Source organism: Eublepharis macularius, chromosome 13 (assembly GCF_028583425.1).
Source record: "Eublepharis macularius isolate TG4126 chromosome 13, MPM_Emac_v1.0, whole genome shotgun sequence".
Taxonomy (NCBI): domain Eukaryota; kingdom Metazoa; phylum Chordata; class Lepidosauria; order Squamata; family Eublepharidae; genus Eublepharis; species Eublepharis macularius.
Window position 1 is genome coordinate 14,355,291 of NC_072802.1, and position 27,401 is coordinate 14,382,691.

At 45.0% G+C, this 27,401-nt stretch overlaps 1 protein-coding gene across 2 annotated transcripts in view; it reads right to left on the reverse strand.

Moving 5' to 3' along the window:
- The window catches only part of LOC129341244 (synaptotagmin-like protein 2), an 82,889-nt gene that overhangs the window by 33,412 nt on the left and 22,076 nt on the right, over positions 1-27,401 (reverse strand). For both annotated transcript variants that reach the window (XM_054996347.1, XM_054996349.1), the window contains exons 2-6: positions 24,660-25,199; positions 23,730-23,881; positions 6,682-6,775; positions 1,466-1,556; positions 623-716 (exon numbers count right to left, since the gene is read on the reverse strand). In XM_054996347.1, the coding sequence (XP_054852322.1) occupies positions 623-716; positions 1,466-1,556; positions 6,682-6,775; positions 23,730-23,881; positions 24,660-24,760 (532 nt within the window). In that variant the 5' untranslated portion in view covers positions 24,761-25,199. The remainder of the gene's footprint in view (positions 1-622; positions 717-1,465; positions 1,557-6,681; positions 6,776-23,729; positions 23,882-24,659; positions 25,200-27,401) is intronic.

The following is a 27,401-nucleotide window of genomic DNA, read 5'->3' on the forward strand; positions in this document are numbered from 1 at the left end:
CAGGGAGGGTGAGGCTGGCTGACCTGCTAACCGATTCTCCCCCGTCTACATAGCAGCCCACAGATATCCTGTGGAAACAAATGTGTTTGGCAGTTCTGCCCATTGAATTTAAGAAGGGAATTTGCTTGGCAGAGTGGAGATGAGCCAGGCTGTGGTGTTTCATGTAGCTATTGCTATAGATATAAGGAGACATGCTACCGTTTGCACCAAGTGTGTGTGTGAGGGGGTAATGTTGTGCACACTTTCAAAGCCATACACTAGGATTATGCTTTTATTTTTCAACTAACAGGGGAAAAAATTCAAAAAGCTTGCCCAAAGCTCCCTGCAATAGCCTTCCACGTACATGTCAAATCAGCCACCTTCTGCTTTCGGGGAAGAGGCATTAATGTTTCCCTGATTCAACTTGAAGAGCACCGAAAACCCGCAGAATTGTTTGGTTAGGAAGAAGAATGAGAGGAAATGTACATTTGTGTTGCAGGGCTGGCCTCCACCTGCCCTCAGTGCTCGCAAAATGCTCACTCCATCTGCACCCATCCTCTTTAGGTCCTTTCTTCTATAGATACACACTTGGAAGCATTCTTATGGAGAAAAATGTTATTTCAGAAGTACCCCCAAAGCCCACCTTTTCCATATCCTTCTGAGCTGTTTCTTGTGGCCAGGAATGGACTTACAGCAACACCGCTGTCTGCTGGAGAAACATCTTCGCGGTTGGATCTCTGAGAAGGGAAAAATATTACTTTGTTTTTGTCAAAAGCGGAACGTCTTCCCTTTGCTAGGCTTTAATACAGTGGCCAAGCAACAAGCCTTGGGGTGGGGGAGAAGCGGCAGATGTTTCCTTGCAAAATACACGGACTAAAATGCACCTGGATCACTTGCCTGGACCCACTTTTCCTCTCTGCTTTTCCCTGTTTCTCTTCTCTCTTAAGAAAATCATAAATTAAGAAAACGGTGGGGATTCCACTGGTGTAACCCTCAGTAGGTCAAGCGGTGTCCTGCCAACATGTAATTGAGGTGGGTTTTTTTGTAAATTATTTTTATTAGATTTCTATAATGGGGAAAGAGATTACAACAACAACAACAACAAAGAATTCTAAAGCAGATTTGTGTACAAGACATATATCCACCAATCCATGAACACAGAAAGCCACTACATAACCAGTTAACGCCCCTTGTACCTTCAAGCCTCCCTTTTAATCATTATTTAATTTCTATCCAACATGTAATTGAGTTTGATGGGTTTTGAATCCCCGCTCCTCCACTTGAAACCAGCTGAGTGACCTTGGGTCAGTCACAGCTCTCTCAGAGCTCTCTCAGAGCTCTCTCAGCCCCACCCACCTCACAGGGTAATTGTCGTGAGGATAATAACACCACACTTTGTAAACCGCTCTGAGTGGGTATTAAGTTGTCCTGAAGGGCAGTATATAAATCAAATGTTTTTATTATTATTACTTTCGTTGGACACTACCTTTTCAGTAGATGGCAGGGTAGATAGCCTCAGTCTGGGCTTGGGCTTCATTTGATATCCTTCTGCAGAATCCAAAGTTGGTTCCTGTGATCTGCAGAAATGGAACAGCATTTGACCAAAAGCCACAGATTCCAAGAAGTCATGGGAGATATCTTTTGGTGCAAATCAGGGCTTTTTTTCCTGGGAAAAGAGGTGGTGGAACTCAGGGGGTTGCCCTCGGAGAAAATGGTCACATGGCTGGTGGCCCCGCCCCCTGATCTCCAGACAGAGGGGAGTTGAGATTGCCCTCCGCGCCGCTAGGCGGCGCGGAGGACAATCTCAACTCCCCTCTGTCTGGAGATCAGGGGGCGGGGCCACCAGCCATGTGACCATTTTCAAGAGGTTCCGGAACACCGTTCCCCTGCGTTCCCACTGAAAAAAAGCCCTGGTGCAAATATTGCCTGATGTTCCTGGTTTTAACCTCCTTCTCCTCATTCTTGCTGCAGATGTTTTAATTGTCTGTGTCGCTTTTCTTGTAGAATAATTTTTAAAAACACTCTATATTATAACAACTAGTAGGACCCAAACATTTCTCCAGTGGCCTACTGGATTGCAAAATGTTCCATTTTTCTGCCAATGTTCACTGGTGAAAAGGAGCCCGCTAAAACAAAAGGTCGTTACATGATTACATTAACTGTTTGGCCAAGTGCATTCAAAGGCTGCCGTGCATCTATCGGTTGCCATGTGCTTAATGATTAACTGCCTTGTTTGCCTCTTGCTCAGAAAGATTTTTTCCTTTGCAGTCAACCAGACAGGGAAAGGATTGTCAGAAGCATTTTTCATGGTTGATCTGAGGCTTCTACACAGGGCTTTTTTTCTGGGAAAAGAGGTGGTGGAACTCGGTGGGTTGCCCTGGGAGAAAATGGTCACAGGGCTGTTGGCCCCGCCCCCCTGAGCTCCAGACAGAGGGGAGTTGAGATTGCCTCGGAGGGCATTCTCAGCTCCCCTCTGTCTGGAGACCAGGGGGCGGGGCCACCAGCCCTGTGACCATTTTCAAGAGGTTCCAGAACGCCGTTCCCCTGCGTTCCCGCTGAAAAAAAGCCCTGCTTCTACATAACCAAACGTGGCCATGAGTATGGGTCTGTGTGTGGCTGCTGAAGGATCTTTCAATGGATGAATAGTTCTCTCGGTGGCCCTGAGGGTTCTAAAGCAATTCCATGGCAAGAATTAAGGAGGGAGTTCAAATGATAGGAAAATTGGCAAGATTTATTTTTAGAGGGAGGCAACTGGTGTGATGCTTCATTGGAAGGCTCCAGCTACCGCCAAAGTTCCCTTACAAGAGGGTACCAGGTGGTGCCAGAGGCACCAGGATTGTTCTCAGGGCCAAACTACAAGTGACGCCTGACACAGGTTGGACACTTGTCAGCTTCCCTCAAGTTTTGATGGGAAATGTAGGCAGCTTGGCGGACTGTTGGACAAGTGACAGTTGAAAAGTCCATGGGACAGCAGTCGGAGCCAAGCTGCAAGACCAGGACGCCTACATTTCCCATCAAAACTTGAAGGAAGCTGACAAGTGTCCAACCTGTGTCAGGCGTCACTTGTAGCTTGGCCCTCAGACTCCAGCTGTGCATGTGAGCAGCTGCTGATTGGCTGGCCGTCTCTGGTGCAGGCCACGTGAACCTCCTCAGGGCACTGCTAGCCACAGCTACTATATGCCATCGCTGTGCTAAGGTAGCAGACCGATGCCCCTGCCTCCTGGTATCCTCCATGAAGGGTGCTGCATCTCCTTCTGCATTTTGCAGTGCTCAAGCTAACAGTGGGGAGTTGTCCAGAAAACTGTTACATGAGCTTGCAAGTGCCAGCCTGCACATGGGCGAAATGAACAGCAGCCTGTACACGGGCTTTCTCTGTGGTGGCCCCTACCCTATGCAACGACCTGCCTAAGGAGGTCACGAGAGCCCCCATCCTCCTGGCTTTCCGCAAACAATGCAAAACTGAATTATTCAAAAAGGCCATTTTCTCATCTAAGAGGGTGGTATTGTAGAAAAGGGGTCCCAAATGTTTTGCTAATGAGCTAGGAACCATAGATTTCACCATTATGTTGCTTTGCATATTATCTGTTGCTTTAAATATGTACTCCTGTATACTACCTGTATACAGCATATACTACAGCATTTTATCAACAGCTGCATGTCCTGACCCTCTTTGAAGTGGATTGTGGCATGGCGTTCTGCAATACTTGCTGAATTGAACATTATTGTGTCTTAATATTTGCACTAGAAAGTGGAATGCAAGGCCAGAAAGTTATTTTTGTTCTTTCTAGTATGTTCGTTCTGTCGATCTGATCTTTATGAAACAAATTGCATTTATTGCAATTTGCATAAATTGCATTTATCATGTTGTTTAATGTCAGTCCTAGAACTGATTATGTTCTGTTTCAGCAATTCTTCAGCACCATATTGGATCCTTGCTAATACTATGTCTTTGTAAACTTGTATTCATTTACCCTAAGACATTGTTTATGGAAATGTTCTTGACACTGTATGGAAATGCCTGCCCTTGTCCTTGCCACTGATTGTACTAATCTCACACTATGTAATCCACGTTGAGTCTCAGTGAGAAAGGCAGACTATAAATAAATAAATAAATAAATAAATAAATAAATAAATAAATAAATAAATGCTGCTCCTCTATGGTGGGCTGCAAAATTTCATACTGTGGAGTCATATGCTGTCTAAACAGTCCAAAAACAATCTTGAAACGGATCATTAATTAGTATTCTTATCTGGGGGGGGGGGGGGACCAAGCAAAAATCCCTAGACTTTTTGCAGAGTCCAATCAGGAAAAATGTTGATTTGATAAATGTGTTAGTCCTGTGTAGATATTCTTAAATGAGCTACAGTCAACAGACGAACTGAGAACTAAGACCATACTTTCTGGGCCAGCCGTCTGCAGGAGTTGATGGTTCCTTATGCACAAAGTCTGTGTGTGAATATGCTGGAAGTGCACAAACTCTGTCCACAAGGAACCATGAGTAGATCCAGGACCGACCTAATAAAGTGGTTCTTTAGACAATGCATAACTCTGATGGCTGGAAAAGGGGATTAAGACAGATTCACAGAGGAAAGGTCTATCAACGGCTTTTAGTCATAATGATTACATGGAACACTAAACGGACCTTTGGTTTGATCCAATATGGCTGCTCTCATGTTTATCAATCCACCACGATCCTAGTCCTTCTTTGTCACACTGACTTTACCTAATTTAAGTACTTCTGCCCTGGGCTATTAACAGTCATTTACTTAGAGGAGAAGGCTATTTCCACAGAAGGATTTGAAAAACATTTCTAGCTGAAGCTGTTATATTGTATAGAAATGGACAGACTTACCTCAATTATGAATTTAGAAAATAACAAAACCTTTATAGACAGATGGAAAGATGTATATGACAGGCTGAACCTGACAACCAAGTATACCATATCATGAAACTTACATTAGTTATTAAGTCGGATGTATAATCAAGTTATACAAGAATATTACTTTGCATCGCTCCTTCGTGTAAATAATTGGAAATTTTCAATAAAAAAATAAAATAAAATAAAAAAAACATTTCTAGCTACCTGAGTTTGAATTGGCACGGTGCTTTTGGCTAAAGAGCGTTTCTCTTACATAGCTACTATGCACCGCTCCTCTTCCTGTTCACACCAGGAAACCCTCCTCTTTCCTAAATCTTCCTCTGGCTTTTCCTCCACATCCAGCCCAAACCTCTCCATAGCTTTATCCCCCGTTCCACCCCCACCTTCTGTCTCTCTGCCCTTATATTAACTGCACTTACATACTGCTCTTCTAGACAGGTTAGTGCCCCACTCAGAGAGGTGAACCAAGTCAGTGTTATGATTATCTCCAGAATGCAGCTAGGGAGCTGGGGCTTGGAGGAGCAGCTTACTCAAGGCCACCTGATGAGCTCATGGCAGTAGTGGGATTCCAACCAGACGAGTGCTGATTTGCAAGCCAACCACTTAACCGCTATGCATATTGTTGTTGCTCCACGTCAATTCCCTTGAGCCACCTAAAATGTCCCCTGCTCTGTCAAGCAACTCTGCCCATTATCTTTTGCAGCACCTTTTCTGGAATCTCCTCCCAGAACACCTCTGGGGGGCGACCTCTCTTGTTCTCTTCCTGTTTAAGTAAGTATTGCTTCAGTCAGAGACCACCATGGGGTAGTGGTTACAGTGCTGGACTAGCATCTGGGAGAATCCCCGTTCTGCCGTGGAAGCTCACTGGGTGACCTCGAGCCTGGCTCATCCTTCAGCCTAACCTACCTCACAGGGCTGTTGTGAGGATAAAACAGAGGAGGAGAATGACGTAAGCTGCTTTGAGTCCCCATGAGAACTCAGTGAAGTAAACAAGTAAATACATAAAATTCATTTGCTTTCTATCTAGCACAGTTTTATCCTCGGAAGAACAAAAGGTGGCTAACATAGGTCCTCCTCCCCTCCATTTCATCCCCACAACAACCCTGTGAGGTAGGTTAGGCTGAGAGGGTGACTGGCCCAAGTCACTCAGTGGGCTTCTTGGATGAATGGGGATTTGAGTGCGGGCCTACCAGTCTGATACTCTAACCTCTATACCACACTGTTTCTCTCTTGGTCATCTTGACTCTCCCTCTCCAGTCCTCGTGGATCCTACCAGATTTTCTGGAAAAAGGGGGAGGGAAGGCTCCTCTTGCCCACTAAAAAGCTTATGATGGGGAGTCCTGGAGGACCAGCCCAATAGGCCATCTACTCCAGCATCGTTTCATACAATGGCCAAATAGTTGCTCGTGATCGTGAGGACTAACCAAAGACTGAAAGACCAAGGCCTGCTGCTGATGTTGCTTCATAGAACTGGTATTCACAGGTTTACTGCCTCTGCATACGGAGGTTCCATATGCAGGGGAGGTTTCCTTGTAGTTTCTTTAAGGATGGAGTCTACAGGTGCTGGTTGGGTCAGTGTCGGAAGCTTGTAGGATCGAACCCAGTGCTCCCTTCTACCACTACTACCCTGACCTAAATTTCCATGGGAAGATTCTTGGGACGGGGACGCACCTGTTGCTTACGCTCCTGTCCAAAGTGCCACCTCGGCCCGTGGAGCTGCACAGCTCTTAACATCAATGCACCACACCGAGTCGCTTCTTTGGCCATGGCACTCCTATGGCAAAGTGTTCCACTTCCATTGTTCTCCTATGTTAATAATTACCTTTCTTCTTCCGATTCAGGGGAGGGCACGGCGGTTCCTTCGGAGGACAAAAACATCCCTTCCAGTTCCTCTTGGGCATGCTCAATTGTTCCATCTGTTAAAGAGTCAATAACATCAAATTAGAAAACAAATATTGATGATTGCCGAGCTTTACTTCTGCATAAGAAAATGCTTGTCGCATGATTAATACTAGTGCTAAACCTGTGAAATTAAATGCACGTTGTTGAGCAAAAGGCAGACTTGAGCAATGCTTGGCACAATTGTGAGCTTCCACCATCCTCTTTGTCCAAAAAAGAACAAGGTAGATCCAACCAGCTTCCCAACTCTTTCTCGCCCAACTCTCACATGGCTTTTTCTCCATGCCAGTCCTATGATCCCCAGCTAGGCTGGCCAGGTTGCTCACTTTGGAGGGCAAGATCCTGCCAATCACCTTGGTTCTCCATCGCCCCCCCACAGGGTGGCAGGAAGAAAATGGAGGGAACTCAATAGCATTCATTGATGCCACAGTGTCACTGCACCCACAGAGTTACAAGTGAATCCTAGAGCGTCCTGTGGCAGGGTGAAATTGCTTCCAGCTACGCAGTTGAAAGTGATGTTGCAGTATTGATGGAGGTCACTTGGGTAAATCCTGCCCTCCACAGACTCCCAGGGATGGGATTAGCAGCAAGTCACTAATGCTGCCATTTCCCCTCAGCATGAGACTCCCCCCATCATAAGAACCCGGAGGAGAGCGCCACAGTTAGCAGAATGCATCCATGTTAAGGCTGCCATGCCTTCCGCTATGACAGGTCTCCCCCTGGCAGCCCACTTTCCCCACTTGGAGTGGCAGAGGGAGAAAAATAAAAACCCCCACCATGTCACTGATGTCACTTTTGGGGAAAACATGGAAGTGACTAGGGTAGCTCTAGGAATTACCAGAAACTCTCCAGTTTTACCATAGAGTTTCTGGCAGTTCCTAGAGCTACTCTACATCACTTCTGGGTTTTCCCTGGAATTGATGTAGTGACATCGGCCATGTCGCATCCTCCCCATATCCTCACCTCTGACCCTCCTGCCAGTTGCCAGGCTTGGCCAGGCACTTCTAATTCGTGTAGATATCTGTGATGGGGAGGACCTTGTCTGTTCTAAGAAGGAAGTGACTGGGGTCCGATCCTCTGTGTCAGTACTGTGCTGGTTACCTAGTAGAGGGCCTGCCCCTGACTGGAGGTGCTGAGTCAGGTTCCACAATGAGAGAACTTCTTGGAGGCAGTGGAAGACTTTCTCCAGGCTCCCCTCCCAACCAGTCCGGAGCCGGTAGCAACATTGTGAAGCCTCCTTCTTATAGCACTGCAGTTTCTGCAACACTGACAAGTCTCCATGTATGAAACAGCACTCTATCACATGAGCATGCTCAGTAGGTTTTAGCTGCAAAATCTTGACAGTCAGCTGTTTCTGTTGTGACAAAGGTACGGATAGAGCTAATAGGAGCATGAGAAAGCTCAGCGGCGCGGAAGGCAATCTAAACTCCCCTCTGTAGGGAGATCAGGGGGCGGGGCCACCAGCCACGCGACCATTTTCAAGAGGTTCCGGAACTCCGTTCCCCAACGTTCCCCCTGAAAAAAAGCCCTGGTGAAGGGAATGATGATGAAGGCCCAGAAAAACTTGTAGCCAGAATGGTTTAATCTGACCCCTCTGCATATTGCCTTGGACCTCCCAGATACTTTTAAGTCAATAAATAATGCTTCATGATTGTGATGGTTCTCAGAAGGACAACACTATTGTACCCTAAGAGATAATCATAACAACAACAACAACAACATTCAATTTATATACTGCCCTTCAGGATGACTTAACAGCCACTCAGAGTGATTTACAAAGTATGTCATTATTATCTCCACAACAAAACACCCTATGAGGTGGGTGGGGTTGAGACAGCTCTGAGAGAGCTGTGACTGACCCAAGGTCACCCAGCTGGCTTCAAGTGGAGGAGCGAGGAATCAAACCTGGTTCTCCAGATTAGAGCCCTGCGCTCTTAACCACTACTCCAAACTGTGGATCCAGAGGAAGCAGACACGCAATGCCCCTTGCAAAACCAGCAGGGGATTAAAACACATTATCTCCCTAGGATTTGGGTTTCCTTCTGTGCACCCCGCTGAGAAACCGAAGTGCAAAACTAAACAGGACGTGGCAGGAGGCTGTCAACTGAGTTAATCCATTCCAGGATTTTAATTGAGCTACTTCCTGTTTGAGTCCAAGTCATCCGATCTTGGCAAACAGAGGAGGAGGCCAGAAAAGCTAATAAAAGGAGATAGCCTATTGTTTGCCCTGGCACAGGAATAAGCAGTGTCCTTAAGGGGAAAGAAAATACAAGTGCACTAATGGTTCAGACAGGGAGGAGGGAGCCGTCCTGTCTTGCTGCTAAGGGAGCTCAGCAGGAGGGGGCATTCAAGACCAGCAGGGATGTCATGCTTTGCAACACAACTCCAGCAGCGCAAGGATCCAGTAACAGGCTGCCTGCTTTCGGGCAGAAGTCAGTTGCTGATTTCATCTCAAGGGTGCAGGAATAAGCCAAAGAGTGGAGCAGCTGTGGCTCAGTGGCAGAGCTTTTCCCATAGGCGTGGCCCTGGTGGTGGTGGAGAGTGCCCTGAAGTCACAGCTGACTTACGGTGACCCCTGGTGGGATTTCCATGGCAAGAGACTAACAGAGGTGGTTTGCCATTGCCTGCCTCTGCGACCCTGGTCTTCGTTGGAGGTCTCCCATCCAATTATTAACCAAGGCCAACCTTGCTTAGCTTCTGAGAGCTGACGAGATCAGGCTCACTTGGGCTATCCAGGGCAGGGCAGGTGTGACACTACTGGCCCACAAATTGTCTGCTTTATCAAAGTCCTCATTTCCTGCACTTGTGGGACTCATAACTCAAGGTCATGACAAACTTGCTGTGCACATTCTCCCTTGCAGAGGAGAGAGTGCCACCATTACAAAAAGAGAAAGACTGACTGGCCCAAATATGTTGCGTCCTGTTTCATTTGACTTGCAAATCATCAGGCGCTTCAGTGGATGCCTAACGCTGCAGACCCCAGAAAATGTTTGTCAGCTTTTGTCAACCCCCCTTGATGCTGGGACACTTTAGACTCCATTCAAGGTTCACTGGAACAAAAGTTGAGAAGGAAAGAGACTTTTTAGGAAGCCAAAGCACAACTTTCTCCAATGCTCGCCCCTTTGGTGCCTGACAGCTTCTATTTGCAGTCCTGATCAGCTGCCCTACTGGCACCATCCCTTTGTTTTGGATAATAGGCATTGCAATTCCAGGGAATGCAAGAGTCGAAGAAAAAGAACAAGAAAAAATGATTAAATATAGAGATCTGGCAACAGAAACCACCTATGGATAAAGAATACAACAGTAGTCCCCATTGTCATCGGGGCACTGGGAACTATTTTGAAAAATGGATGATTTGAAATTGTATGCAAAGAGTGTCTCTGAACTTAAATCATTGCTTAATACAGTGAAAATGTACAGTGATGATATTCAAATGAAATTTGGCTTAGACAAATGTGCAGGACTCTGTACAGCAAGGAAAAGTAAAAAATATTGATGGAATAAAAGTTGAAAATGGCGACATTATGAAATCATTATCAAACAATGAAAATTATAAATATCTTGGAATATTAGAATTAGATAACATCCTGCATGTGAAAGTAAAAGAACTGACTCAGAAAGAATATATCAAGAGAGTACGAAAAATTCTGAAGTCAAAATTAAATGGTGGAAATCCAATCAAGGCCATAAATACATGGGCAGTTCCAGTAATCAGATATCCAGCTGGAATAACAGATTGGACACAAAGCAATTTAGAAAAATTGGATTGAAAAACACGAAAACTAATGAACATGCATCACTCTTTACACCCAAAAAGTGATGTTGACAGGCTATATCTACCACAAAAAAATGGTGGAAGAGGACTGTTACAAGTACATCAGGTAGTGGAAGAAGAAAAGAGAGGCCTGAATGATTACATCAGTAGAAGTACAGAAAAATTACTTCAGGCTGTGAAAACAGAGAACATGTTAAAAACAACCGAAACAAAGGCTGAATACAAGAAGAAACAGTTTGAGAATAAATTAAATGGCTGGAAGAACAAACCCTTACATGGGCAACATCTAAAAAATATTTAAGGAAAAAGTGATAACAGCCTAACTTGGATATGGTTGAAGATGGGTACAATCAAGAAAGAAACTGACGGTCTGATCTTCGCAGCACAAGAACAAGCATTGCAAACGAATGTTATGAAAGCCAAAATTCAGAAAATCAGTGAAAATCCAAAATGTCGACTTTGCCAGGAAGAAGATGAAACTGTGTCTCACCTTATCTCTGAATGCAGCAGAATTGCACAGATGGACTACAAAGCTAGACATGACAGTGTCACAAAGCTGATATATTGGTCATTGCAATGTTCCCTCTAAGCGGTGCAGTGTTGTGAGCCAGAAATCCAATTTGTGAGCAGCAACTTGCAAGTTGTGAGCGCGCCTTTCCAAAAACCAGAATCCATTTGATTAAAAGACTTTTGATTTAGGTTGCCTGAGGCATTGGTACTGGGTGCCATCAATATGCTGATGACACCCACTTAGGCATGTGGTTCTCAAAAGCTTTTACCTCAATAAAGTGGGTTAGTCTTAAAGATGCTACTGGACTCTTTACTATTTTGCAACTACAGATTAACCCAGCTAACTCCTCTGGATCTACGGAGAAGAAGAATTGTGCATCATCCAGCCCCGCAGTGCACTCACTCTCTGGCTGTTCCCTTCTATGTTTTATATAAAAAGGTGTTGTGAAGCATGCCTGCGAATGGCTCAGACACTATTTCTTTCCACAGGCATCAGTGTATTGCCAGAGTTTTCTTTACATTTTGGGCAACATCAGGCAGATGAGCTTCAGTAAGGGTTCCTCTTTGCCCACAAGCAAATCCTAAACAGAATGTGATGTGCAGTCATCCCTCCCTCTACCTCTGCTCTGTCGATTGGCATTTCCTGTCTCTTCTGTGGCCAGGTCTGCAGAAAGAAGAAGAAAGCTGGCTGAAGTTGCAGGGGGAGCACCTATTTAGCTTCCAGCTGAGAGCTGCTCATTGGAACAGCCTAGAACTGGCCTTTAGTCACCCTAGAGGCTTCATGGCTTTAAAACTCTTTCCTCTTCTCTTTGTGAGTTATGGTCATGGAATCTTTGAAATGAAATCAAGTCATAAAGCAGAAAGTCAGCACTGAAGTCCTGCCTTCTCCTTGCTTGCCATTCTGTTTTATTACACTGTACTGGAATGATCTATTCTCCCCTGAAGATATAAGCAGAATGCCACTGATGTACAAAAATACTGGTAAAACTGAGGCCTCAGCGCCCCACTCCCCATGGAGTAATTTAACTAGAGGACATCCTGTTGTACCAGCCCGTGTAAAATTTCCAAATTCAGACCCTAGCTCTGTCATCAATTTTCCTTGCCATGAAAGTCTTTGTGGCCTTGCGGATGCCCACTGTGGCTCCTCTTCCATACCCAGCAAAGGGCCTGGGAAAGGTCGTGCGGGCGCCTGCTGCGGCTCTTCCCCCAGAGCCCGGTGAGGGGCCGGAAAAAGGCCGCGCGGGTGCCCGCCATGGCTCTTCTTCCAGAGCCCGGCAAGGGGCTGGGGGAAGGCCACGTGGGCGCCCTCCAGAGCCTGGTGAGGGGCTGGGGAAAGGCCATGCAGGCGCCTGCTGTGGTGCCTCCTCCAGAGCCCAGCGAGGGTCTGGGGAAAGGCTGCATGGGTGCCCACCATGGCTCCTCTGCAGAGCCCGGCGAGAGGCTGGGGAAAGGCCGCGTGGGTGCCTGCCATAGCTCTTTCCCCCAAGCCTGGCGACGGGCCGGGAAAGGTTGCGCGGGCGCCTGCTGTAGCTCCTCCTCCAGAGCCCGGCGAGGGGCCTAGGAAAGGCTGCATGGGCGCCTGCTGTGGCTCCTCCTCCAGTGCCCGGTGCCTGCCGTGCGCTGGGGCTTCTAAGCTCTGCGCTGAGTTGTGACAATGCCTGCGCTATAGCGCGGGAGCGCACGTTGGCGCGAACCCTGCTTGCTAGTATCAAAGAATTCATGGGAACATCAGGTGGAAAAGGTGCTAGAAAACGAACAAGTCAAGATCTTGTGGGATTTCAGGATTCAAACTGATTGGCACTTTGAACATAATACACCAGACATAACAGTCATGGGAAATTGAAAAGTCTGGATAATCAACACTGCAATTCCTGGGGATGCCAGAGTCGAAGAAAAAGGACAAGAAAAAATGATTAAATATAGAGATCTGGCAATAGAAACCATCCGACTATGGAAGAAGAATGCAACAGTAGTCCCCATTGTCATCAGGGCACTTGGAACCATCTTGAAAAACTTTGCAATTCTTATGGAAAAACCGCAGCTTTCTGACATAACACCTACAGAACTGCAAAAGACAGCACTACTTAGAACAGCGTATATATTACGCTGGTATCTGGTTGATACTTAGGACTCTGGCGGAAACCTGTATCAGCTTAGCGAGGCCAATCAATAATAACATGTGACCTCTGCTTATTGTTGATTGTGTTTTGGATTAATTTGAACAACAACAACAACAACAATAATACCTGCTCTTATATACTGCTCTTCTAGACAGATTAGTGCCCTATTCAGAGAGGTGAACAAAGTCAGGGTTGTTATTATCTTCACAATACAGCTGGGGGAGCTGGGGCTGAGAGGAGTGGCTTGCCCAAGACCACCTGTTGAGCTCGTGGCAGTAGTGGGATTTGTACCAACAGAGTGCTGATTCGCAGCCCAACCACTTAACCACTATGCTATACAGCAGCTCTGTCCTCTTGGCTAAGAATTTTAAATTTTCATATATGGAAAACAACAACTGTACCCAGATAGCACTCTTCTAGACAGCGCCCACTCAGAGCAGTGAACAAAGTCAGTGTTATTATTCCCACAATACAGCTGGGGAGCTGGGCTGAGAGAGTGGCTCACCCCGGGCCACCTGCTGAGCTCATGCCAGTCATGGGACGGGAACCAGCAGAGTGCAGACTTGCAACCCAACCACCATCCCCCTCTGTTTCTGCACACAGTGAGACTCTCACACAGCTGATAAGGTCTGCCTGTGTGCCAGTGCTGCTGATGGCAAACAAAGCTTATGCAAAGTAAGGAATTCTCATGCTGCCCCAAGCCACAGGCTTTGGGAACAGACTGGTCTGGGAGGAGGGGAACTGATGCTTGGGGACTGCCTGCATATGTTTTGTGGGACTATATGCAAAGAGTTTTGAATGGTGGCTGAGGTGGGACACCTGCGCAGTGTCCCAGAGCTGCAATGAGCAACAGAGCACTTTAGATGGTGATGCATTTCGCTGAGTGCAAAGCTTTCCCCAGAAGCCCTCACTCATTCAACTCAAGTCCATAAAACGCCATGCAGTCTGGTCCCCACATCCCTTAGTGTGTCTTTATATGAATCCTCCCATAACACAGTAGGGGCAACTGAAGTCCCTGATTGGTGAGTTCACCAATCCTATGTACGACCGCAAGTCACATCTATGTTGTAGTCTGGCCCTGAGTCCCTAAGTGCATTACCAAAACCTGTAAAACTTGAAATTCAGTAATGTTTGTATATTTTGAGGAGCTTCATAATCTGAGGTCCTGAACGACAGATTATTTAGTTTGTGCATAAATTCTGTTATTGAGTAAGCCTCGTTGAACGTAATAGTATTTACTTGTGGTATACTTGTTTAGGATTGCACCGTGTGATACACTACCTGCCCAATTTCTTATGGGCACCCTAGCAGTTGCTGGCTGCTGGGAATCTTTGCAAATTATTTATTATTTATTTATTTTATTTTTAAGAATTCAATGCTGCCTTTCTGCCCAATTCACGGTCCCCGAGTGGTGAACAATAACACATTAAAACAAACATTAAAACACTAGAGACATTAAAAAGCATGTAAAATACAGATGCACGTAAATAATATTTAAAACAAATAAAACATAATATTATCAGCTAGGTAGATCTTGTTACCGGCCTTGCCTAGCAACTAGTGGGAGGGTCATGGGTGTGGACGTGGGATGTGTGTGACATCTTCTGTGCCACTATGTCACATTGGGGAGAAAAGCAGAAGTGACACAGGGTAACTCTAAGAGTAGCCAGTAACTCTGTGGCAAAAACCTAGATCTACCCTATGTCACTTTCGGTTTTCATGAGAAGTGATGTAGCGGTGCAGACAACACCAACTTTTCCCCCCACCTGCTACTGCTCAGAGTGTCAGCAGGCAAGTAGACCACCATAGCAGGAAGTCTAGCAGCCCTACCCACGAGGCACTTCATAAATTCTTACATTCAGTATTACTGTATAGACATCAGTCTACAGGGTGTTTTTTCTGGGAAAAGAGGTGGTGGAACTTAGTGGGTTGCCCTCGGAGAAAATCATCACATGGCTGGTGGCCCCGCCCCCTGATCTCCAGACAGAGGGGAGTTGAGATTGCCCTCCGCAGGAGGGCAATCTCAACTCCCCTCTGTCTGGAGATTAGGGGGCGGGGCCACCAGCCATGTGACCATTTTCAAGAGGTTCTGGAACTCCGTTCCCCCGTGTTCCTGCTGAAAAAAAGCCCTGTCAGTCTATATCTGTATCTGAAGTAGGCAAGGCATACTTTGAGAATATTTTCAAAAGCAACTGATGGAACTGGGGGTTAGGAGGGCCCCCATTAATAAACCCAGTCCTGAAGTCAGACCACCCCAGCCTTTAATGCGATGTGCCAGGTTTCATTTAGGTGGATTTGATCTACAAGGCAGACACAGTGGATGAATTGACTGCTAGATATTTCTAGTTTTCTATTGCCAAGGGATGGGCAGAAGGAAGATCTTGCTGGAACGTTGGTCAGTTTTGGGGGTATAACTGCCTGTATGTCTACCAAGAACCCTGCCCTAAGTGAACCTATGTGTCTTACGGTATTACACAAATCTCCATGACTTAGGATAATTCATGACAGATTGTCTTAACTACTAGGATACTTCTGGTGTGCTCCCTTGCTTTCAAACTGAATAAACATTGGTGGTATACTAGGATTATATTTTTTAAAATAAAGAGTAGATCATGCAAGACGGAGGACAGTCCACCCATGATCTCTGCACAACTTGTCTGGACTTGTTCAAACCATGATTGCCAGAAGGGATCTGCTGACCTTGGAGTCCAATTGTGCATTGCATAATATCCAACCTTTACTGTAATGCACTTCTCGGGGAAATATCAAAATTCCTACAACTCACCTGACGAGAAATATCAGCAGATAAGCCCACTGAGGTTGGAGATTTGCAGTATTTTTTTAAAAATACAGTACATTTTGTATTGGGCTGTTGTAAAAACATTTCATAAAGAAAAAAAAATTAAATGGGGCTTTTGGTATATTAGAGATGCCTAAGAAAACAGTGGCTTGGAACAAAGACAGTTGGAATTAAGAGGGAAATTATACTCTTGGCTCACAGTTGCCCATCCAGCTGAACTTGCTCTGTCCATTGTTTTGTTAAAGGTCCAGTTCCTCCAAAATTATAACCTTTTCACTAACTTACTGTCATTCTAAAACAGAGGCTGGAAGAACAGGAGAGCTTGTACGTAGGAGCTAATAGTTCAAATAACACCTCTGCCAGCAAGACATCCTATATCAGCTGCAAACATGTCCTCTGTACATTATTATTAAATTCAGAGATACAACTCCAGACACGAGAAGCATCGAGGAGAAAAGCAGCGCCATCCTAAGCAGTTTAAGCCCATTGGCAGGACGGAACAGCCTTCAAAGGCAGCCCTATGAAGAGCACACTGCAGTGATCTGACACAGATCTGATCATAACCTGGATGTGATCAGGCCTCAGCCTGCTTTTTGAAGAAAACACACAGCGGGTGAACCACCGGAAGCTGGCTAAAAGTAACAGGCTCCACTGAGGAGACCAATGATCCATCTGCAGATACAGATCTGCAAGCTCTCCCCTTCCCAAGCTGTGAACCTGCTGTTTTAGAAGGAGTGAGAATTCATCTGGGACAACCTCAATATAAATTATTCAAACATCATCAGTATATGCCAGTTTCCGCATTGGGGTAAACAGCTGCTCCTCAGAAGAAGGTCTAAGTCCCCCCATTTGCTGCTATGGTCCCAGTCTGAACTGAGCTCCCACCATGGAACTCCAGGAACACATCTCACGCAAATCCTTCTGGTGGCCATGTGTCCACCACGTACACGTGGCAGAGTGTGAACCAGCCCCGTACAGCTTCAGTTTGCTCCCAGTCAGGTCTCCAGAGGGACTAGTTCATGGCATCTTAAATGCTGGCAAAATGCAAACAGGGCTCAGATTTACAGCTTCATCAGAGGTAGGCACAGAGAGAGAATTTGGATTTGGCTAAAGATGGAGCATTGCAGAGTGCAGGCACTCTGCCCAGCAACTGCACACAGGACTAGTGGAGTGATTGCTGGCTGCAGAGCTGTGTGTTTCCTTCCCATATGCTTTGCTTGTATAAACAAAGGAGAGCCGAAATGGGCTCGGAAAGCTGCTCCTGGGGGAGGGAGAGCGCCTGCTTTTCTCCCAGGCGTTTCCCCTGCTGCAAAAAGTGTGTGTGTGTGTGTGTGGGGGGAGAGTTTTCCTGTTTCTGCTGCTGCACGAGGAGGTATTGTGAGCGTATGCGGAAGCACCCCCCCCCCCCCCGATGCACTGTTTTTGCACGAGCTTTCCCTCCTCTAGTGGCAGCTTGAGCCTATTTGGGCTCTCCTTTTTTTATACAAGCCATTTCCCAGAGCTGGTGTGTGTCTGCACCACCCTGGGTTGCCTCCGTGGCAAACTCGGGAAGAAAGTAACATTTAGAGAGACCCTAAAAGGCATATTGCTAAGATATCATGAATCATTCAAAGGAAACTCAATTCCTTTATCACTGGAATTTTCCCTGGAGAACTTTTCAGACAGCCCCATACAAGTGTGCTATTGCTAACTGACTAGCAAAGATCCAGAGGAGTTAGCCGTGTTAGTCTGTAGTAGCAAAATACTAAAGAGTCCAGTAGCATTTAAGACTAACCAACTTTACTGTAGCATAAGCTTATCCACAACAACCAACTTATCTGACCAGTTTCTTTTTACCCTCCACACATCTGATGAAAAGAACTGTGATTCTCGAAAGCTTATGCCACAGTAAAGTGGGTTAGTCTTAAAAGCGCTACTGGACTCTTTTCGATTTGACTAGCAAAGGTAGTCCAGGCTAGTGATATTTGCAGGAGGATGCTAGCCTGTTGGCATGATACTGGCTAAAATACGCCCTGCTTCTTTCTACCACCACCTCATGACAGTTGCTGGTAAGAAAGGCCTTTTCCCCTTCCCCTCTCAATGATCTGCTATTTCCAAACAACAAACTTGAACCAATGAACCGTCTCTGGCTTTGTCCTTTAATTACAGAATTATGAGTTTCTGTGTGCCGAAGGCAAACAAACATACCTGTAGAAAAGTTCGGCCAGTGCATTCTGTAGGAGCCACTAGTTTGGGTCTTGCCTTTCCCAACCACCATTTCCTGGGGATGGATAATTCTGTGGCACCTCTCCATCAGGTAACTTGCAGCTGCCTGGCTAGTCCCTTGCTCTGGCATATAACGATGATGATACCATCATATCACCGGGTAAGTGGGTTAAAAGGGGTTAAGGGGAAAGGGGTTAAAAATTTAAAGCCAGCTTTGCCAGTAAAATACCTTCCAGCAACCTTTGGACAGCTGTCAGTGACGGGACAAAGAGGCTCTTTGCTTGGATGTAAATATGACTTTTTTAAAATGACCTTGAAAAAAGTCATTCTTGCCTCTGAACTAAAGAACACAGCGGGATTGCGGAGAGAGGTATTCAAATACATGCAGCTTTGGAATGGCTTCGGTTGTTCAAGTAAATTCTGCACAGTAAATTTTGTTAAATAAATAGTCTCCTGTGGAAGTGCAGATTGTGGAACGGCCGGACTCTTAACAGTGAGTCCCTAAACAGAGATACACGCTTCTGAATCCACTGCAGTCAACGGGTTTGGAAGGGAGTCTTCTATGGATTCTTGAGTTACCAACCTCCAAGACTGGAGATCTCCCGGAATTAAAACTGATCTCCAGGCCGCAGAGATCAGTTACCCTGGAGAAACTGGCTATTTTGGAAGGTGCGCTCTATGGCAGGGGTGGGCAATTGTTTTGGCTCGGGGGCCACTTTGTGGGAGCGGAGGTTAGCGGAGGGCCGCACCTTTTAAAATGATTGCATTCATTAGTTAACTTTGCATTTCAGAAAAGGTATAAATTGTATCATAAAAATCAATAAATATAAATTAAATAAAATAGTGGTAGTTTTATTCAATTTATTTATTGTTTTACTGTTGCAAAGACAAAATTGAAATTAACCAGATCAACCGGAAAAGCGCGTATCTACACTGCGCATGCGTATTGACATAGCCGTCCTAGTGGAAAATACGAGACGAATCTTTGGTCACGCATGGGAAGGAAATCTCGGTTCAAGGTGGATTTTTCTGACTGTCTTGGCGGGCCACAAAAAACTCTGTAGCGGGCCGCATGTGGCCCGTGGGCCGCAATTTGCCCACCCCTGCTCTATGGCATTATACACCTCTGGGTCCCTCCCCTCCCCAAATTCCACTCTCCCCAGGATCTACCCTCAAAATCTCCAGGAATTTCGCAACCTGGAGCTGGTAACTCTAACAGATTCAGAAAGGTGAGGCGCTGTTTAGGATTGCACTGTTAAACTCCATGGCTTCTGTGGGATTTTCTCTCTTCCTTTCTTCCTTCCTTCCCTCCCTCCCTCCAGCTGAACCTGAGCCTAGCAGATTTGCCACACAGTTGGGCTTTATGAAGATTCTGGGTAGGCCACCTAGCTCCTGTTTTTGCCACTAGTGAGTCCATATTTGCAGCTTTCACTTTTTTTTTTAGTCTCGAGATAAGGATAAAACATGCAGGCAGTACTGTCCAATTGCTGATTGAGAAAGGAACTGAGCGCTGCCTTTCCATAGCTCTAGCCAGTAAGGGAAGTCACAGCTACGACTGACATGCTTGCTGCTCCTCCCTTTGAGAAGCCGGAGCAAACGGACAGGTCCAAAGAAACTTGCTCTGGTCTGTCAACATTCTGTCGCCGATGCCAGGAGAAGGCACAAAACAATTGCTAGATAACGCCACAGCGATCTGTGTGATCATCCAATCATTTGCACGATATGCAAATTAAACAGCCTGGATTGATGCAACTGGAATATAGTAACCTAACAAGTTAGGGAAATCTGCAAGAGATAATCAGAGACTGGGGGTTGCCTCTGGCTGGTTATTCCCCCCATCCTACCCTTTGTAGTTCAGTTCCAGTGTTAGCTGATGGGAAATTGCAAGCTGGCATATGTTTAAATACTACTGCAAATACAATTGGTAGCTGGCCGTTTCTCTCTCTCAAAAAGAAAGGAAGTGGAGCGGGTAAGTAGGATCAACTCCTCTTCTGTTCCTCCCGGCCTTTCAGCAGCCCGGGGAAAGTTCTATGTTAGTCCGTCGCAGTACAGAGTGTGCTGTGGCATCTTTTGGAGTGACGGATTTATTGTGGTATAAGCGTGTGCCACAACACATCCATTAGTTTTTAAGGTGTCACAACAAGAGACTTTACCACAAAAAAAAAAGAAGAAAAAGGTGCATGACAAGGAAGAGAAAAATCTGGTGTTTATGGAACACAGGGGCCAAACTAAATATAATTTGGAGATCTGTGACTGGATTCCTGACATGCAATTTGGCCTCAGAAAGAAGCTAAGGGAAGGCCTGATATGTGTTGGACCTGTGGTACATTAAAAATATACCATTTCCCTGACTGAAATTTACCCTTCAGGGATTCTTATAGCCTTGACAAGGAAAACAGACTCATTTTTTGCTAACTAGGGTTTCAGTTTTGGTTTGGAAAACTAATCACATGTTGGGAGAGAAGAAAAAAAATTCCCCAGCGCCATGGTCCCAATCTATCCCCTCTCCAGTGGTTGTTTTATGAGGCTAAATTTCACAGTGGGGAATCCAATTGCAGATTCCCAAAGCAGTGTGCCGCTTGGGCCTGGGTGTCGGTATTTAATAAGAGAACACAAAATCCCGTGAAAAAATTGTAGCACTAATGAAATGACTCAGCATTTTTCATAATTATAACTCTAGATTCCTGGAACCAAATGATCCACCAGTTAACCTTTCTTTTTCAAATATCTGTGGTCTTCCTCCCTCACAAATTTAATTAGCCCGGCGGCTGGCAGCGCTGATCAGCAGTCCCGTAATACGATGGCTGAGGCTTAAGTGGCCTGCCTCTGTGGTCCTGTGAATCAACCCTCCGTGTTGCTGCCCATAAAAGAATACTGATAACAAGGTGCCAGATTCAGGCCGGCAGGACTGGAGTCAAGCCAAACCTTACCTCACAAAGCCACTCTATTCTCCTTCATCAAGTCGGATTGGTTCCATTTCACATATTTCTCATGCATTTTCAAGCAGATTACATGGAAAGAGGTGAGGTCTTTTGCTGGGGTGAGGGCAAGACTTCAGACCTCCCATATACCCATCAGTGTTCCCTCGAGAAGTTTTTAATTAATTAATTCTCATTTATGATCCATAGAGCCTCAAAACCAGGTTACAAAATATGGTAAAAACAATTCAACCAAACAGCAAAGATTCCTCATAAACAAAACAATGCAGGGGGGGGGGGGGTTGGGAGTGATGAAGCAGAAAATAATGCAAGCAAAAAAAAAAAAAAGCTGGTTAAGGCAACGCAACAGGCCATGTAGGCAAACAGGGATCTCCCTTGCAACACTTATGTGTAGCCATGTAAGTAACATCATTTTTACAGCTGAGCCAATGGCAGTTCCATGACACAGTTTGAGGAAGTGAAAAAAGAGCAGGGGGGCAAGAACAGGCACTTCTCCCAGCTTGTTGTGGTTGTAAACAGAAAAGAGCTGGTGTGCGTCTGCAAGGCACCAAACTCCCATTGCACATGTGATACAATCTCCTCATGCTTCCCCCCTATAAACACGAGGACTTTGTAATGTGTAGATGGAACCTTACATCTACAAATCTTTTATGGCCAGTTTACTCCATACGTAAACTGCCTGGGTGTTCATGGGGGAGGGCCATGGCTTATCTGATTAAAGGATCTCAGGTAATGAGCGTTGGGGGGAAAGTTTCTTTCTGAGATCCCAGACCTTCCTTTAGCTGGACTTCTTCCAGCCTAAGGTAGGATACAGCTCAGTTGTATTAAGAAAGTAGGCCTCTTTTCTTTTGACTCTCCAAGTTTACTGGACTCTATAACTATTTTAAAAATTTTTTAATGAGCATAATTTTAATACATAAAGCGAGGACAAAACAAAATTTTTGAAATGAGCATTACAATGCAATATTAACTAAATACAAAAACTTTGAATATAAGTTTACAATATTCACTTTTAACTTTTTACTGTCGTTTGATTATTAGTAGTAGGTTTGACATGGCGTTAATTTTGTATTTATTCAATTATGAGTCAAGAATAGATTGGCACATTTGGTTTGGCGTTTGTATCTCTTTTTCAGTGATGCAATTGAAGAATGGTAGCCATTTTTCAAAGAATTGTGATCCTTTGGGGGGTTTGTTAGGTTGTTGCAACTTATCTGTTATCTTTTCAATGATAAAATAATCCTATATTTTCGCATATTGTTGGGGGATTTTGCTTGTTCCAATTTAGAGCTATCATTGTTTTTGCAGCAATTAGTAGGCTTGATATAAGCTCACGTCTTATCATGGGAATATTAAAATCTTGCCATATATCCAAGAAGATTAACTGAGGTATGAGTGGAATCTTGTAGTTGGTTATTAAGTAAATCTGATGTAGTACTTATTCCCCAAACTTGTTTATTATCAGGCATTGCCACCAGCAATGGGCGTTTGAGCCGATTCCTCCACATTTTCTCCAGCAGAAAAGAAAATAGGATGGTATTATTACAGATAACTTTTTTGGAGTGTAATGCTACCTTGTTATTATTTTATACGTCTGGAGTTTTGTATTGATTTCATTTGTGTTAATTAAATAACTTTTTTGGCATGTAGAGAAAATTGCCAATTCAGGCCATGACATCTTGCCTATAGATTCATACTGTTTGTCTAAGGATAACTGTACCTCATCAGTGATAATTTTTCTACAGAATATTAGCCAAATATGCAACTATCACCAAACCTGCCTGTTAAGTGAATTCCTTTTCTGTTGGCTTTCTTTAACTCCCAAGAAAGCCAACAGAAAAGGAACTCACTTACTGAATGGTAACTACAGCCGTTTTCACACATCTTAACCGTCGTGCAAAATCGTGCAAAACTCACAGAATGACGGCGACTTCATGGCACGATTTCCCATCATGATTCCGTTTCGTGGCATAATGACATCAGAAATTATGCTATGAAACGGAATCATGATGGGAAATTGCTCCATGCAGAAGCTGTTGTTCCGGGAGTTTTGCATGATTTCGCACGATGGTTAAGACGTGTGAAAATGGCCTACCTTGTACTAGTAAAATACTGGACACGACAGATGAATTAAAGGTATTTATGATAAAGCAAGCTTATTGTACTAGGTACATTCATTCATCTTCCATTCTGTATATTTATTTTAAAAGAACAAACAAGAAATTAAAAATTAAAAAAAGAAGACAGGAAATCACATTGCAATGCACTATAAAGTTAAAAAAATAGTATCTTACAGGAATTGCAAATGGACTCTAAACAGATTCAATAATGGGACAATACAGTTCAAAACCGTATTATTTCCGAAGAATGTGGTTTGATTTATGAGGAAACCATGTGTTTGAGGCCAGAATAAACAGGGGATTTTACACCACATGTAAATTATAACATCTGTATTCACTCAAGCTGACATGCCCACCTTGAGGTAAAAAATGCAAGCTGTGTACAACAATTGTTCTCACACTTCCTACATTTTGAAGCACTTCTGCATGACAAATAAAAGAAGAAACCACTGAGATAAGTACGGAAGAACTTGGGTCCTCCTGCTAATTATCCAGTACTTACAATCTGCATCGCTCTGTCTCTTTCGAATTGAAACTCGAAGTAATTCTGGCCCTTCTAAGTCTTCCTGAAACCGCTTTGCCTTCACCTCATGAAACCATTCACCAGTCACAAATTTCTTCTTCTTTTCATCCTTAAGTGAGTCTTGCAATCGCCTAAAGAGAAATCAAAAACGAAACCAGGCTCACAGCTACAAGGATGCACTATGCTCATTCCTGGAAGGTATTTTGTATTTCACAAAGGTAGGCAGCGTTACAGTTAAGTTTCTCCTAAATTAAGATGGGTAGCCATGTTAGTCTATCTGTAGCAGTAGCAAAGAGCAAGAGTCCTGTAGCACCTATAAGACTAACAAAACTTGTGGTAGGGTATGAGGTTTCGTGAGTCACAGCTCACGAAAGCTCATCATACCTTACCATAAATTTTGTTAATCTTATAGGTGCTACAGGACTCTTGCTTCTGCTCCTAAATTAAGAAACTTTTTATTTTGCACAGGATGACTGACAGAACAGTCCTAAGAGTCAATGGACAAAGATGGGTGTAACTCTGCCTAGCGTTGTACTGTAAAGCACATACTTCAGCTAGAGGCAAGCTAGATCTTTAATTTGTTATAAAAGTGGATTGTGTATTGTATATAGAAGCATCCCTCTGGACACAGCTCCAATGGAGAATCCTTTCCCTTCAGTGCCCAGCTGCCATTCGCCAGAAGACAATTCAGTAAAAATTGCTCTGTAAAGTACTGACTGATGGAACTGCGTGCATATAATGTATAAATAAATCATATTTAACGTGGAAGGCTTCTTGAGAAAACTGACTATGGAAGATTCACACTTCGATGCTTCCACAGTCCACACTCAATCCCATGCAAATCCACTGCAATATTGAGACCTGCCTCTCCGAACCTGCGAGGACTTTGCTACACAGCCAGCCTCCTACCTGATCCGATCACCGTCCTTCTTTTTGAGCTCAGCATCCCGCTGCAACACCTGTAACAATTTTTCATATTCTTCCTCCGTCAGAAAGCTCAGGTCCAACATCTTCCTCTTGGGGCTCTGGCAGCTCAGAAGAAGCTAATGTGGTGAGGAGGCAATCGAGTCTTTAACATAGAGCCTGAGGGATGTTGTTATAAAGCCTGGATAAGAAGGTACAGGTGAGAGCGGGAGATAATTTACTCTAGCATCGTTTGGAGAGGAAGTCTCTGTCGGATCCAGGCTTGAACTTCTCAACACAGGTTTCTTCTTCTCTGACTTAATCTTCTCTCCAGCATGCCTGTGTGAGCTAAAGCATTCCCTCCAGAGAGTAACACCTTTCACTTGATCCATGCAAAGGTGGAATTGTAAACTCTCTCGTTCAAAGCACCCGGAAGAGAAGATGGCCGGGAGGTGGCTTTAGAGAGGGCAGACCCATCAGCCATGTGGCAGCCCCCAGCTTCTGCCTTCCTCAGTCAAGAAATCTGGCAATCTGGTTCATGTGCTCCTGAGAAAGAGAAAGGAAGAAAAAGCATGCCGAGATGACTTTTGAGATAAAAAAAACGGTATGTGGCAATTGCACCTGTACATTGGGGGTGTTTACTTGTGCCTGAGCACGTGACTTCAAGCAAGCCACCCTGTTTAGACACTGGGAGCGCTTTCCAGGCAAACGGGTTGACCTTGTGATATAATCTTAGTTTGTCCATTGTGTGGGGAGAAAAAGGTGAACAGAGAGCTTCACAGACTGAATTTTATTTTGGGCGGAAGAAAGGCAGGTCGGAAAACTCTGATTTGCTCATTTTGTAAGAGGATAATAAGGGTTTCCCTTTTCTGAGGATTTCTCATAAATCAAAGCACATTCTCAGGAAATAACAGGGTTTTGAACTGTATTCCCTACTTCCACCCTGTGCCCCCCTGCCACCACTCACCTGGCTGGCGGGGGGCAGGGAGGGGAGGCATGGGAACGTGCCTGATGGGCATGTTCCTGGGGTGATGCAACGATGTGACTTCCTGGGAGTGATTTCATCACCCCACCCCAAGACTGCTCCCATGCTTTGCAGTGGGCCCCCACACCTACATAATGATGTCACTTCCCAGAGGACTCCCATGGCAGCATGAAGGTGAATGCTGGCCCCCCCTCCTGTCAGGACGGTAAGGGAACCTCGCAACGCTACCCACAGCTGAAACCTTGATGTTTAAGCTGCTTTTACCCCTGCATTAGCAAAATGTGGGTACTCATAAATTTTCTCCAGCAACAGTAAAAACAGCTTGGATATTAGGATTGCCAACCTCCCACTGGGACCTAGAGCTTTCCCAAAACCACATCTCACCTCCAGACAACCAAGAGCAGTTCCCTGGGATGCAGTGGGTGCTTTAGAAGGTGGACTCTTTGGCATTATATCGCACTGAGGACCCTTGCCAAACCTCATCATTCCCAGGCTCCACCCCCAAACCTCATCATTCCCAGGCTCCACCCCCAAATCTCCAGGAATTTCCCAACCCTATTGAGACAGCCATTTTCAAGGGGGTTGGGGTTAGGAGGAGTGGGGAACAGCATGGGCAGAAGGGTTAAAAACTCCTTTTCCAGTCTCCCTCTAGAAAGCATAGTCCCAGCAAATAGAATCTATAAAATTAATATTTTATTTATTGAAGATATTTCTATGCCATCTATTCAGAGTCCTGCTCAAGGCAACTTTCAATTAAAATAATGTAACAATATAAAACAACAAGCCATTAGAAACAAGCCCAGGGGCATTCAAAGCATAAAACCATCCATAAAACAAATCTCAGACTGAAAACAGACTAGTAAAAATCTAGAACGATAAAACCTGTAATAAAAAGCCTGGGTAAAAGGTAGGCTCCAGGAGACCCTCAAGGGGAAGGGTGTTCCAAAGGTGAGGTGCCAACACAGAGAATGCCCTGCCTCTAGGCATGATGCATTTCATGTCTGAAGGAGAGGCACAGAGGGCAAGGCTTGAGAGGCAACTATGAACTGATGGGCTGGACAGTAAGGGAGGTCCTTCAGGTACCCTAGTTTCAAGCCATTTAGGGCCTTACAGGTAAGAACCAGCACTCTGAAAAGTGCCTGGAAACAGATGGGTAAGCAGTGCAGATCTTTCAGCACAGGGGTGATACAAACCCTATAGCCAACTTCTGACAATAGCCTGGCTGTTGCATTTTGGAGCAACTGAAGTTTCTGAACTGTTTTCAAAGGCAGCCCCATATAGTGCATTACGGTAATCTGACTTGGATTTGATCAGAACGTGGATCATTGTGCCAGTTCACGGTTTTAGTGAGTGTACCAGCTGAAGCTGAGAAAAGGTGCTCTGTGCCACAGAGCAGACCTGAACCTCCAACCATAGCCTAGGATCCAGAAGTACCCCCAAGCTATGAACCTGCTCCTTCTAGGGGAGCAAAATCCCTTCCAGGGCAGGCTAAGTCTGCAGTCTTTTCCACTGAACAGTAGTACCTTAGGGTCACTCTAAACGTTACTTCTTCATAAATTCTCTGTGGAGCCAATCTGTGCTCTGTGCAGTGACAGAGCAGCTCCAGGGAGTAGCTTCCACTAAAAAAGCTGCTGCCAGGGGAGGGAGATCTCCTGCCTTTCTCCCAAGCTTCCCCCCCCCCCCCGGTGCAAAAACAGGGGGGGGTAGTTTTCCCATTCCTGCTGCTCCACGTGGAGGTATTGTGTGCATGTATACTAGCAGAA